Source organism: Canis lupus, chromosome 28 (genome assembly GCF_003254725.2).
Source record: "Canis lupus dingo isolate Sandy chromosome 28, ASM325472v2, whole genome shotgun sequence".
NCBI classification, from domain to species: domain Eukaryota; kingdom Metazoa; phylum Chordata; class Mammalia; order Carnivora; family Canidae; genus Canis; species Canis lupus.
In genome coordinates this window covers 1,369,463-1,384,467 of record NC_064270.1, presented here as the reverse complement: position 1 = coordinate 1,384,467, position 15,005 = coordinate 1,369,463, and the positions used below count along the sequence as shown (strand labels likewise).

General features: G+C 50.8%; 1 protein-coding gene across 1 annotated transcript in view; it reads left to right on the top strand.

Moving 5' to 3' along the window:
- The first annotated feature begins 2,704 nt into the window (after positions 1–2,704).
- DRGX (dorsal root ganglia homeobox) overlaps positions 2,705–15,005 on the top strand; it is a 32,327-nt gene continuing 20,026 nt past the window's right edge. The window contains exons 1-5 of the mRNA XM_025466345.3: positions 2,705–2,738; positions 7,058–7,155; positions 8,033–8,134; positions 11,029–11,207; positions 11,290–11,402. Coding sequence (XP_025322130.1) covers positions 2,705–2,738; positions 7,058–7,155; positions 8,033–8,134; positions 11,029–11,207; positions 11,290–11,402 — 526 coding nt within the window. The remainder of the gene's footprint in view (positions 2,739–7,057; positions 7,156–8,032; positions 8,135–11,028; positions 11,208–11,289; positions 11,403–15,005) is intronic.

Sequence of the window (15,005 nt, the reverse complement as noted above, 5' to 3'; positions counted from 1 at the left end):
GGCGGGCCCCGCAGCCGCGCAGCGCAGAGCCCCCGAGGGGCCCCGGGACCGGCCTCCTGTCGCTCGGCAGCCCCGGGGGCGGGGGCGGGGGCGGGGGCGGGGGCGGGGGCGGCGCTGTCCAGGGTTCTGACCGGCCGGCGGCTCGGGCTGCTCTCCCGCCGCAGACCCAGGAGCAGCCTGGCCAGGTCCCGGGGCATCTCCCGGCCTGGCGGGAATCCGCTTGGGCGGCTGCGAGGGATGGAGAGCGGAGACGGGCGCTTGGACTTCGCTGGCCTTGGGGAGGTCCCAACGCCGCGGGTTCCCGCACGAGGCCCGGGTGCGGCTGGAGCCCCTCGGCCCGGCCCCCCCGGACACCTACCGTCCTCAGTTCGCTCGACAGGCGCCCGGCTCTGGGGGCGCACCGGGGGCGCAGACGGGGAGCTGCCGCCCAGGGCAGATGGGAACCCGAGCGGGTTTCTGACAGACCCGGGCAGGGCATGCAAGCGTAGCCTCGGGCCCTCGGAGACGGCTCCGGAGCGCAGGGGTCCTCCGAGCGACACACGGAGGGACACAGCGCGCCGAGCCTCACGGCCCGCATTGACACAGGGCCCGCGTTCGGTGCCAGCCCTCTCTGGAGACGGGGAAGCGGCGCTCTCTGCCGCGGGGCGGTTACCAGCCCTGCAGGTGTGGTGCCCGCGGCCCGGTGGGCCACCCCGGCGCTCTCCGCTCTGAACCGAGCCAGTCCCCTGCGCCTTCTTCCGTGTGGCGTGGCCTCGTCGCGCCGGGGCGGGCTGAACCCAGAAGGGGCCGCTGAAGTGCGCTGGGCGCTAACTTGCCTCCGCGGAGCGGCGCTGAGTTTTCCTCCCAGCAGTTTTCGGAGGGGTCTAAGAGGGGCCCAGGTCCCCGCCACTCTCCCTTCCGGTCCACGAGCCTCCCCCGCGGCGGGGATCCACGCGTGGGCCTGCCAGGCCTTTTGTTCCCAACACGCTGTGTCTTTAAGATCAAGGCTGGATCCTAGGCCGTGCAGGGACCCGACCGACCCACCGCCTCGCCAGGGCTCCCGAAAGCAGCATTAGAATGTTTATAAAATATTCAATTTGTGCAGTCTGTCCAAGAAGCCATCGTCCCAAAATAAAATCAGCAGTCTAGACGGAACACAGACACCAGAACTTATCAACAGTTGTCTGACTTGCATCTTCTGATGCATCTTGAGTGGGTCATAATACCAACTTTATTTTCAGTGGTGCATAAATTAATTACATGCATTTAATAACCAAAATATCATTATATTCCCCCTTTAATATCATAAAGGCTTTCCGCCAGGGAAGCACTTAATAGTGCAGGGGGCCGTAACGGGCTATTATCCTGGTGTAATGCTATTACAGAACCAATTATGCACCATTAGACTTGCTTTTTTTGCAGTTTATGTGATTTGATCCAATCCCGCGCCCCTGACTTGAAAATTTCAGCCCGGTACTTTAGAGTTTAATTTTCACCCAGGCAGAGGGAAGGGCGGTCTCTCTCCGCTGAGTGTCTGCCTCGGATGCATTTTAAAAGTAATTGCGAAGGGTCCCACCGCATATCATTTGCATCAAGAAGCGAACATAAATTCAGGGACCCCTTGCTGAGAACAAAATCAAACTTTCCTTTTTGTACAGTCGCTTGGAAAGGAAAGCCGTGTGCAAAGAGTCCCCCCAAAAACCCATCCCGCAGCTACAATTAGCAGCGCTTTGTCAATTCGCAGCCCGGGAGTCGCCAGGCCTCTGACAAGGGCGAGCCCAAATCCAAGCTTTCACGGAGAAAGGTTTGAGTCAGAGGAGACTGGGGGTGGGTGTGGGTGGAGTGTTCAGAAAATGCCTTTTGGGGGTGGTGGTGGTAGTGGTGATTGTTTCTATCCTCTTTTAAAAGAAGAAAAACATTTCCGATGTTTGCTGAGAAATGATGGATTTTTTTTTTTTAACACCACGTGGGCCATTTGTAAGGCCCAATAGACCTATCCAAGTTACTCGCTGTAGACAGCGCTGGAAATAATCAGATTAAGGCCAATTATGCGTGAGATTATAAAGGCGAGTGCTGAGCGGCGGCGCGCGCTGTAGACAGACAGCAAGACATCTGGCCACTTCCCGAGTCACTTTCTGGGCCTGCGGGCGCCAGCCGCGCAGAGCCCCGCCCGCTTCCCGCCGAGCCTGGCGTGCGGACCAGGGGCGGTCACGCTGCAGCCCTACCTCGTCCGCCGCCGCCGAGGTACGCGCGCCTCCCGACCCACTCACCCGGCCCCGCGCGGCCGGCCGCGGGGCTCCGCTGCTTGCCCGGCCCGGGCTGCCGCTCGCGCAGATGGCCTGGAGCGCTCGCTGGTCCTGGCTGCGGTGGCCGGGGCGCAGGGCTTGCGGCGGGGACCCCGGAGAGCCGGTGGCCGGATTGCCTGGGTTTGGCGTTGGGGCCCGCGCGGTGGACCCGACCCGAAGGGCTGTCCCACAGGGGACCGGGCTTGCGATGGCGCTGCCATGTCCCCGCCAGTCCCCACAGTGGGCTGAGGGAGGGGGTGGCTTCCAGGAGGAGGGCCCAGTGCGCCCCAGGACCGGTCCCGCGCGTGCAGAGGGAGACTTAGCCTTATCGTTGTTTGCTTTGCAGCCAGGCCGGAGCTTCGCGCGCCGTGTTTGTCCAGCGGTCACCCTCCCGGTCACCCTTCCCAGGCCCCGCCGCCCAGCGGATCCGGCCGTCGGCGATGTTTTACTTCCACTGTCCGCCACAGCTAGACGGTGAGTAAGCGCGGTGCCTGGGGCCGCTCGGAACGCACTCGCTGGCCAGGAAGCTCCCGAGCGGCAGCGTGGCCGGTGCGTGGTTGGGTTCCCGCTCCGCGTGGGTTGCAACGGCCGGGCGGTGGGTACGGGAGCCCCCGGCCTCCCCCCTACACCCCGCTCCAGCCGTCCGCCTTCTCCCCACCTGCCTCCCACCTCCCTCGCGGCCTGGGCGGGTTGGCCCCGGGGCTATTCGCTCAGCAGGGACCTGCCGGTCCTCCCAGCACAGATGCTGGTGTCACGCCTCTAATGGGGTCTCCTCCGCCCTGGGGGCCGCATCAATCTTTCACGGTGTTTTGCAAACATCCCGAAAAGCCAAGGTGGACTGGGGAGTTGGCCCTCATCACCCTGATCCCAACCGTGACCATGAAGGACCCTTGGCTAGGCTGCTCTCATTTGGAGCACAGGGCAGTACTGCTCAGGGAAGCTTTAAGGTCTGTTGCCGGCCACGATGGCTGTCTGGAACTAGGTGACCCTACCTACCACCACCCCATGTGCCCTGGCATGGTTTCTTCCCTGTGTCTCACTGGGTTTCTTGACCCCAGATGCCAACCACTCCCTACTCCCCGGGGCAGCCATGGCCAAGAGTTTGAGACTTTGAGGGCCTTAGAAGAAATTTTGCCTCAGGATCCCTTATGTGGTTTGGATTGTGCACTAGATTGTTAGGTGGGAGTAAGTTTGTTTGAAGGGGACAGCTTGGCTTTCTGGTGCCCACACACAGGGCCTGGGGGACCCCCTGGGTGGACATCAAACAAATGCAAAGCCACACATTCTGAACTTTTAACAGCATCTTCCTCAGAGCAGGAGTCTTAATCTTGCGATACGAGAACTTTAATAACTGGGAGCAATACCAGGACTTGGCTTTGACAACCTACCTACTCCTTTAATTTATTTGTGGGATGGGAGAGTTTTGGAGGCCAGGAAATGGAGGGAGGAATGGGGGAGAGGCATAGGGGGAGGGCAAAGGTGGTGAGGCACCTGGGGATCGGACACATCAGAACAAGCTCGTCTGCCTTGTCTCCAATTACCTGGAGCAGTAGCTAAGCCTTAGCTGGCTGGCAAGCACAGGGATTTCAGGCAGTTTGTTTTTGGCTTAACCATGGAAGCTTTTAAGAATTCAGTAGAATTTTCTAAAGGAGCTAAGGATCAGTGCCTAAACCCTGTTAGCTCCATCAACATTCCTAAAAAGGGAAGACCAGACACTTGCCTGCATTTCACCTCCTTTAATCTCCAAGGATTTGTGCTGCCCTGTTTTATGAGGAAGTTGAAAGGCACAGCCCCTGACACTGTACACCAGGCCTGGAGGGAGATCTTTTGCATGTGTGGAGGACATGCCTTCTCTGCCTTCTGAACCTGGGGTTTGGACTGATTGGTATGACATGGCCCACTCTTGAGGTTAAAGAGTGGAAGGTCAAGATTTGGGTATTTAACAGGAGGTGGGCTGCTTGGGTAACTTAGAGGAAAGCTCTGTCTGCAGAATGGGTTGCAGAAGTCACTTAGGGGGAGTCCTGGCCTGGCCTATCATGGTCCTGGGGCACTAAGCTGTTGGCCACTCATCTTTCCTTCCCACACCCTAGGCACATCCCACATTCATGCTGATTTTGAGTGCTATGACTAGAAGAAAAGGAGATGTGTCTTATGCACCTTTTTATTCCTTTGCAGATGTGTTTCTGAGCCAGTTTTGCAGAAAGGGTGTTTTATGTTAGTGTAGTATTGCGGGGGAATAGGTGATCTGCTGCATATGGGAAGGCTGAAAACAGACTTTTGGAATATGACATCTCTTTCAGCCTATGAGTTTTTTAATTTTTCATTTTTATTAATCTAGAGAGGCATAAAGAAGAAAGCAAAGCATGGCTCATCATCTCATTTCTCAGATAATTTTACTAATATTGAACTAAAAAGTACTGCGTATACCTGCTTAGGAAATTCAAATAGAAACCTACACATTGAAAAGTGAAATCCTCCTTCTTCACCACCTCTTTTGTTGGTGTCTTGTGATTCCCTCAAGAAAAACACTTTTTTTTTCCCTATATGTTATGCCTCATTTACATTGAGATCATACTGCCACATCCCTTGGGATTTTTTTTTTAACTTTGCAACATATATTTTGAGGATTATTCCATGTCAATATATACAGATCTATGGATTTCTTTTAAACAGCTGTGTAATATTCCATTATACGTTGTACTGATGGGGACTTTGGCTGTTTCCAGTTGTTTGTTGTTGTTTTTTTTTTTTTCCTATGGTCATGTTGCCAGGAATGTTATTCTTTTTCTCATTTGGCACACTTTAATGTATTCCTGGATTAAATATGTGTATCTGTACTGAAATTTTTTATGAATATTGTCAAATTACCCCCTAACCCCTAATAAGGCTACACCAATTAATGCTCCTACAAATGGTTAATGAACATGCACATTTTATTACACTCTTAACTGTACTGGTATCATTATACACTTTTTTTTTTTTTTTTGGTCAAAATGGTGAAAATAGCAGTTTATGGTTCTGTTTTGTTTAATTACTGGCAGGGTGTAACATTTTCATATTATCAACATTTCTACTTCCTTTTAAGTAAAAAGCCTCCTCATGTTTTCCTCTTTTCTTATTAATTTGATGGTCCACTCAGTCTTTTTTAGGGTTCAATTTGACACACAATGTTTCACTTGCAGAAATTACGTGCATACGTTGTGGAGCAATTGCAAGCCAGCAAGTATAAGTTAGAAGGCTGAGGCAGATCATGTTTGGAGCATCTCAGAGTCTGCATTCCATCCTCACCAATCAAAGGGAGATGATTTGATTTCCTGCAAAATAATGTAAATAAGACTGCTTTGAGGCTGTCCCTTTGAAGTTTCCAATGAGCTGGAGAGAAATCTTTGTAACTAGGGCTTTGAGGAAGAGTGCAATTTGGACAAGATGACGGAAGGGAAGGCTTCAGGAGAGACTGGTATCGTGGCAAAGGATGTAGCACTGGAGAGCAGAATAATAAGTAGGAGGGACCCCCGTTAGTAGACTGAATTTTAAAAAGTCCAGAGGATCTTGCTTCTTTGGGACTGAGGTCTTTCTGAGGGAGATTGCCTGTGTGGCTTACTGGCTTCTAATGCCAAACATGCAGTGCTTCTGAGACCAGAGCCCACAGCAGGTACAGCATTCACTGGCAATTGGGCACTCACTCGTTTGTTTTTCTAAGAAGCCATTGTAGACTGTTGAGTAAATGGTGCATATTTGGAAAAAAAAATCTGGATGCACATTTGGGGCAAAACTCTGCTCTGGCTTTTATATGAGTTTTGGGGACTGCTGAGGAGGACAGTGGAAAGAACACCTTTCTTTTTAGGGAAGGGAGAGCAATGGGCCCTTTATGAGCCTGGCCAGAGGGTGGGGTGCTCTTTGAGAGTGGCTCTGCTTAAGTCTGCTTGGAATTCAGGACGCTAGCTATTAGTGCAGACCTCTTATTAATGGACATCTATATAACAGATCCACTATGGTGCTGATGAGCTGTGACCAACAGTAATTAATATTCATTTATAAACTTCTTACCTCGTTGTGTCCTAAAGTTCTGGGAGAAATGTGCAGTGAAAGCTCTTAATGTTTTTTCTCCTCTCCCACCCCCAGCAGCCTTGTTGTTTATAAGAAACAAGGGAAAGTAAACTAACAGGTGAGCACATGGGAAGTGTGGAGGCTTCCATGAAAGAATCTGAGGTAGGGGATGAGATCAAAGCACATTGGATGCACGTACAGCTGGAAACCAAAGGGCAGGTGAAGGCTCTGCCTCAAGCCAGTGATGCTTCCCAGAGTAGAGTCCAAAATTTCACAAGAAGCCGATTTGACCTTTTTGGGGGAGGAAGGTCTTCACCTGCCCTATGAAATAAACAGAGTTGATGGGGCAGCCTGGGTGGCTCAGCGGTTTAGTGCCACCTTCGGCCCAGGTCGTGGTCCTGGAGACCCGGGATAGAGTCCCACGTTGGGCTCCCTGCATGGAGCCTGCTTCTCCCTCTGCCTGTGTCTCTAGCTCTCTCTCTCTCTCTCTCTCTGTGTCCCTCATGAATAAATAAATGAAATTAAAAAAAAAATAAACAAGAGTTGGGCCTAAAATCAAAGGTTATTGGGTGAGAGAGAGCATGAGAAAGTGGAAAAGAAGGGACCCCCACGAGATCAGCAGAGAAAGATGCCATTGGAGAGACAGGACTCTACCTGGAGTTATCTCCAAACAAGCACGTTTATCTGGGGTCGCTGTGAAGACAGGGAGGCCCTCTGCTCAGGCTGACTCAGTTTGCTCCCAGTAGGTACTGCACCCTTTGGCAATCACTCTCCAGGAGACTTCGACGATGGCTTTCTGCGCAGGAAGCAGCGCCGGAACCGGACCACATTTACTCTACAGCAGGTGAGGATGGCCCTCCCTTTCTGAGAGTTAGCTACTTCCTGCCTCCCAAAATATCAGAGTTGGAGCAGCTCTTGTTTGTCTTTTAAAATAAAGCCAACTATGGAAACTGGATCTTTCTGTTTTCTTGAACACTTTATGTGTCAAGAAATCCATTTGAGGAGAGGGCAGATGGACCTTATGATCCCAGCTAGGAAGTGAAACGGCGATAGTGATCACTTGCATTTGCCTTAGGTTGGTAGTTGGGGAAACACTTCCACATCAGAAATGTCATTTGAACCTTGAGAAATGCGGGTAGATAGATAGATGGGAAGACTGGGGCCCAAAAAACTGACTGATTTTTGGAAGGTATCGCCGTCCATAAATGGAAGGGCTACAAGTGAGACTCTCATTCTCTGTTTTCTGGACCTGGGCTCTCTCCCTTAGATCTGTGCAAACTGGAGCTGTCAGGAAGGTGGCCTGAACACCTCTAGGTAGTTTCTGTGGGACTGACATAGTGAGGGCGTCTGCAAGTTGTTTCTGTTCCCCCTCTGTTCTATGGGGAAAGCTGTGTGGATTGCTCTGATTCCTCAGGCCACCCTCAGAATCTTTGATACCTAAGAATATATTTACATGTAAAAGCATCTACATATCTGTGCTTCTCATTTTATTTCTTGGATGAGCATGATACCTCGTTATTAAGTCTTAGCCTCTAAGATATCCATGGTTAAAATCTGAATTCTGTGGCATCTTTTTGAAGAGCTCTCTTCTCCCTCTTCCTCCTCTATTTGATCTGTGAAACTACTTCCTCACCCACTCCTAGCAAATGTGAAATATGCATATGCTTCCTCTCACCTTGCCACAGCCTCTCACCAGTAAATATTTTTCTTCCTTTCACTAGCTGGAAGCTCTTGAGGCAGTTTTTGCTCAAACACACTACCCCGATGTCTTCACCAGAGAAGAGCTAGCCATGAAAATAAACCTCACAGAAGCCAGAGTGCAGGTAAACCTTCTTTTTAATTATTTAACTCTCTCATATTAAAACTGGCAAACTTTTTTTTTGACATCATGACGGCAGAGTGCACATTTGGCCAAAGAAAGCAAATGAAGACTATCTGTCATTTTCATGGTGCACTTTAATAACATCAACATAATGTGGAATATTAGATTAGGTTGATTAATCGGTCATTCATAATTAACTAGTGATAATGTTCTACACTAATTTGTCCGCGTCTCTAAGGTACTAAATTACATCAATGCACATCCATTTCCTTGCTTTGGAAAAAAAAAAAAAAAAAAGCTGAGATGCTATTCTCAAAGCAGCTCTGACTGCTCTGGGGTAAGGCTGGTCAATTGCAGAGAACTGTGTTTTCAGATGGGAACAGGGTAGGATCTGCTTTCCAGAAATTGCATCATGTCCAACTTTTCCCCTGTCCGCGGACCCTTTCAGTGAAGTGGATCCAAAGAACATGTGCAATTTAAAAATCTTTAAAGGGCAGCAGCGAGGGGGCTGCCTCCAAGCTGGCCCTCGGTGACCGTCTCTAAGCAGGATTTCTTTTTAGAAGCCACACAGTGATTACGTTTAAGTACACAAACCCGTGGAGCCCAGCAGATGTGCCCGAGCGCGGGAGGAACAGATTCGCAGAGCCGCCTCTCCGGGAGAGCTATTCTTTGAGCACAATTATATATTCATTTTATTTATGGGGTTTCCTCCATGCTGTTTCTGTTCTTTTTTATGTAGGGGCTTGGGGTTAAGACTATGCAAAGATCTAATTGTAGGAAATATAATAGTTTGCTTTTGGTTCCCCTGGGTCATGTTAGTATCTCTTAAAAACCAATGGCTGAAGAGAGATAATGGAATTCTGGGCAGTAAATTGGGGGTTGTAAACAAATTATTTCCCCTATAATCAGATTATGTGATCCTGATTATTAAATCTGAACATGAATCATTGGTCATATGCAGGCAAATTAAACTGATTATTATTTGGAAATGAAAATCTCCTTTGGCCAGGATGCTGTCTATCCCTTCTTTTTTTAATGCCAGCTTGCCAATAGCTGCCTAAAGACTGAACTGCAAATTGAGATAAATGACACAATTATTGAGCATTCAGAAGTGGAAGATCATAACTTCTCCCTGAAAGGTGCAAGGGTGAGATAGGGGTGGTAACAATTAAGGCTGAGAACTGTTGTTCGGGCTGTTGTCAGCTATTATGCAAACAGACAATGGCTGTGAAGCATTTGTTTAGTGAGCTTCCATGTGGGGACTTGGGCTTCGGTGGTGGCGGGAAGGGAGCTGTGTTTACATTTATATCTCTTGCTCATTCAAATATGATTAATGTTCTATAAAGCAGGGTCTTAATCGAAGCTGATGTTGTCAAACAATAACTAAATAGGGAAATAAACGACTCCATCATGCTCTTTCTTCAGAAGCAGGCGAACTGTCAGTGCAAAGTCATTAAAATATGATAATGAAAAATAGCTCAATTAAATGTTGTTATAGCTGTGACCTTCATTCAATTAAGACACAAGAAAGTGTCTGCATTTTGCTTTGCATTTAACTGCCCTAAATTTAGAATATAGATAAAATCATTATTCAATGGTTGCTGATATGTGCAATTAAAAGCCAACTCGATTAAAAAAAGAAAGAAACTGAGTTAAAGGAGAATGAACATTCAGAAGTGGTGGGGGGGGGGGGGGGGCTGACGGAGGGCTCAGCCCTGGGACCCGGGCTCTCTCCTGGGCCGGCGTGAGATGGGAGGAGGAAAGGATGCCCGGGGGAGTGGGAGGGAGGTCTAGCCAAGCCTTTTTTGAAAGCCAGGAATTATCTCCCAGGAGATGAGGGAAGAGGTTCTGCTGGATAAAGAGCTGCAGGATTGCACTGACCTCTGGGAACATCTTGGGCCCCGCCTGCTCGGCTGCCGTGAGGCGGTCCTTCTGCATGCAGATATTGTTGGGATTGCCAAGGCTTGGAGAATTCCACACCAGCCTCTAAGAAGGCACTTAGAGCAGGTGAATCACAAGTGTCTTCCTAACCTGATGATGGCAGAGATAAGGGTACTTAATGTTTCCCGGGTGACTGCTGTGTGTTGGGCACAGTGCTCAGCATTTTCCGTGCATCTCTGTGCTAACAATGTTCAGGGGTGGCCACCGTTATTACTTCCATGGAGTTCGGATCTGGTCCTTAGCCCAACCACTGGTCTTCAAATGTGGGTCTGTCACTTACCTACCACCTGCCTGACCTTGGGCCGGTTAATTAGCTTGTCTGCTTAGTTTTCTCATCTGTAAAATGGGGCTAGGTCTACCTGCCTTAGAGGGTTGGGGTGGATTCTAAACCAGATTCACACTAAACCAGGGCTGATTCCAGAGTCATTATTTCTCATGGGTGCACTGGGTTGCCGGTCACAAGCTTCATGATGTGTCAGAAATGATTTTGGGGTTAAATCGCAGGTCTTAGGCCAGACACGTTTGAGTGCTCAGGAGGACCTGCTGGAAGAGTGAATGAATATTTTTGGTGAGGAAACCCCAGGGCAGTGTTTTGCAGACTGCTTTCATGATGATTCCTCCTCCTGCCTCCCCCCAACCATAGAAGATACATTTCACATTAAATAAGGGCACTTGAATACATGGAGCATTTCCACACGATAACACTTGTGCCCTTACTGTGGGCAGAGCATTTGGATACTTTCTATGATTTCACCTTCATTAAAAATTCCTGTCATGCCTTCTACCCATCTTTGGGTCTGAAGCTGCAGTTCAGAGGGCACTGCTTTGGGAGCTCTTTCAGAGAGAGGAGCAACTGCTGCAATGTACGGAACCCAGGCATTTGGGTTTGGGTACTGATTCCCTCCTGTCTGATTTTCTGCCTTCATTGGATGTGCTTCTCCCCTGGGGACTCAGGTTTGGTTCCAGAACCGACGGGCCAAATGGAGGAAAACAGAGAGAGGGGCTTCTGACCAAGAGCCAGGAGCCAAGGAGCCCATGGCAGAGGTGACGCCACCACCTGTGAGAAACATCAATTCCCCACCCCCGGGGGACCAGGCCCGGAGCAAGAAGGAGGCCCTGGAAGCCCAGCAGAGGTGAGGTGGTGGGATCCTGGGGTCTGGAGGCATGGTGGGCACACAGGGCTGGGACTCAATGTGATTTTCTTTTCTCTAGCAGCCTGGGGAGAACTGTGGGTCCGACGGGACCTTTCTTTCCTTCTTGCTTGCCGGGGACCCTCCTGAATACAGCCACATATGCCCAGGCCCTGTCACATGTTGCTTCCCTGAAAGGTAAGATTTGTGTCCTTTGGCTGGCAGGGTGGGGCTGGGGTTATGCTGGCTTGGCATTGTTTCCACGGGGTCGTGGAGGTTGGCTGGCCACTCTGTTTTCCCAGTCCCACCCATCAGCCTTACACCTTGGGCTGGTGCAGCACCGTCTCTCCTGTCCATCACAGCCAGGGTCATGAACAGCATCTGTTCCCCCACATGCTATCTTGTTTGATTTCTACATGGCCTGAGATGATAGGCGTTACTGCATCAGATGGGGGATTGTCTGAGAGGCAGTTGTTTCACAGGGGACCATTCTGGGTTCACAGGTTGCTTTTTCTCATTGGTGACAGTCTTGGGTGTTAACCTGAAGCTCCTGGCTGAGCCTTGATGGCGATTGTCCCAGGTCCCTCTCTGTGTGTGCAGCGTGCCCACCCGCCTCCCTGGGGACTGCTGATGTCAGAGGTCTGAACCATTAGGACTGGTGATTTTCCAGGATTGGCTCTCTTCTTAATAACAGCTCTTGTTGTCTGATGTTTTGTCAGGCCCAGAGAGAGGAACTCCCTGGGGACTTCTGGGGCATCCCCACTGGATGAACATGCCCATCCACTGTCTCTCAATTCCTCCTCCTCCTGTGATGAGGCCAGGCAGCTGTGCCGGCCCAGAGTGGGGCTGGGTGTCACGGTGGGTCTGGGGCAGTGACGGTTAGTGCTATTCTTGGGGCTTCTCTGTCACAAGAGGTCAGGGAGGGGGACGTACGGGTGTAGGCTGTAGACTTTCTCCTGATGATAGACAATGGGAGAGTCCTCTCCTAGAGACTGCCCTGTTTGTTCTGCATTAGGATCTGGGGTCTCCTGCCCTTGAGGGGACCCTCTCCAGCTGGTAAGTCAGACACACACACGCACACAAACACGCACACAGAGTGGCAATCTGCAATGCAAATGTGGTTTCTGGAGGCTGAATGAGGACATGAAAGAACTTCCCTGGGTAGTCTCCAGAAGGGAGAGAAAGGCATTTTAGGCATAGGAAACAGCATGTGCAGAGTGCCAGGAGAGGGGAGGAGAACCAGATGTGTTTTGAGAATGGTTGGTATGGTGGGTGCCCATGGGAGAGTGCGCAGAGATAATGTGGAGGTGCCTGGCAGAGCCAAAGCTTGAAGGCCCTGAAAGCCATGCTCCTGGGTTTGGATTTTCTATTGTAGGGGGTGGGGCTGGAGGCCCAGAGCCACTTCTGAGTAGTCCAGGTTATTGGGCAAATCCCCTCACTTAGATAGCTGGCATGCGTGGATGAGGCTCACCTCTGTCCAGCTCTAGGCCCCGTGCCCTTCCTAATGCCTCCTTCCACTCCAGGGCCCCGGGGGCTCCAGAGGCCATGGAGAGCCCCCCACAGAGGGGCCTTGGAACAGGATACAGTAGGCTGATAGGGCACTACAGAGGTGCAGTCCCAATTGGAAGGGGCTTCTGGAAGGAGATTACCAGTGGAACTTGGGTATCATTTAAGGAGCTGGTCTGGCAGAGGAGCAGTCCCATGTCTGTCTGCCAAATCCTCTCTGCTTTGGTGGGGGCCGGCTCAGCTCTCGAGAGTAACCATCTCTTTTATAAATATTCTTTGCTCGCCTCACTCCAGCCTCATGTGTTATAGGTGATTGCTGTGTCTCAACTATGGCAACCATGGCTGGGCTCCCTGGCCAGCCAAGGTGGGGCCCTGGCAGAGGCCTGTGGTGGCTCAGGGAAGGGAGAGAAGGCCAGGCTGCTGAGCAGGGAGAGCAGGACAGTGTCTGCCACTGGGAGGTCCAGGGCAGTGGTGAGAGGGAGATGGAGCTAAGGCTTCTGTCATCTGAGTTAGGACCCAAGGCAGAGGCAGGGGCTAGTGGGAGGGACTGGTAAAGGTAAATCTCTCACCTCCTTCTTCCTTTACTGGTATGTACCCCTCTCCAGCCCTTCCCTAAACTTTTCAGGCTGGGCTCTGACCTTGGGGCCCATTTTGTGTCTGCCTCATTAGAAACAGACTTTCCAGGGCTCCTGGGTGGCTCAGCAGTTGAGTGTCTGCCTTCAGCTCAGGGTGTGATCCTGGGGTCCTGGGATCACATTGGGCTCCATGCATGGAGCCTGCTTCTCCCTCTGCCTACGTCTCTGCCTCTCTCTCTGTGACTGTCATGAATAAATAAATAAAATCTTAAAAAAAAAAAAAGAAACAGAACTTTCCTTTGATGCTGCCCTTGTTAAGGGGGTTACTGGGGGTGGAGCTTGGGATGTGCAAGTGCTGGCACAGGTGACAGAAGTCACAGTGTGTTCACCACACCAAGGAACATCTTTGTGTGTCATGGTGGCATGTGTTTGGGCAGCCTGTGCATCCCCATGGGAAGTCCCTCCTGACTGCGGCCGTGTGCTGGGGCAGGTGACATGCTCTGGTGACAAGCAGTCAGTGAGCGAGGTATGTGTAGGCATTGTCTTCACCAGACACCAATGAACTCTTGCCCACTTTCCTTGAGGTATATAGCCCTTGTGTCTTTATGTCATTTTCATAGTTTTTTTTTTTTTAAGATTTTATTTTATTCATGAGAGACAGAGAGAGAGGCAGAGACACAGGCAGAGGGAGAAGCAGGCTTCCCGCAGGGAGCCTGATGCAGGACTTGATCCCAGGACCCCAGGATCATGACCTGAGCCAAAGGTAGATGCTCAACCCCTGAGCCACCCAGGTGTCCCAACATTTTCATAGTTTTGAGAAAGGCATGGGGAGAAGAGACATTTCTCCACTGCCAGAGACAGGTATTTGAGGAGCATGTTAAGGGGCATTTTCAAATTTAGGCTGGGCATAGGTGGGACTGGGGGTGGGATTGGGGAGTGTTTGCCCACTCAGGGGTCAGTGGCTGCTCAGGCCAGCTCATTGTGGCCAAGTGGATATGTGGACATGACATTGCCAGAACTATTGAAATTCCTGGAGAAGTTGGAAATCTTTCAAATTTTTATTTGAGCTATTCCAATCTTTTACATGTGATCTCCAAGGCACATCATTGGTCAGAGCCATCCATGGCCTGCCATTTTGCTCCGAGATAACAGCTAGTATTGGATTGGGGATCTTTGCTCTCTAAAAGTGCCCATCCCCATGTGGTGGCATGTCTGAGAGTGAGGTGTTCTGAGCTAGAAGTCTCTGAATCAGCTGGTCAGAGCTTCTTGGCTCTAGTCTAGGTGGCCTCAGCCTTCCCTGGAGGTGTGCTTGGGGCACCCGGCCTTGGCCTCAGGACCTGGGTAACAAGTATGTACCCACAAGTCGGCTTCTAGATACTGTGGGGTTCGACCTCTGCTTGCTTTGTGGAACACTTGTTAAGTGGTTTGGAGAGAGGACAGCTTTTGACTTCTTGCCCGACTTCCAATGGCCTGACTCAGGGCTAGGACTTCTGGGCTTTGACCAAGACTCTTTTACCTTAGTGCACCCCCACAGGGGACTGGGCAAGCAATGTTGGCAGAGCTAGTGGCCTGAGCTACGCTTCCCAGAGGGTACTGGCCAACCTGGGGACTGCCTCACCTAAGTGGGAGGAGCTTCTTGCCTGTTGGTGCTAGAAGGCACCTGTCTGGACTTCTCAGCCCATGCCTCTTGTCACAAGTGAGAAACTGAGGCTCAGAGAGG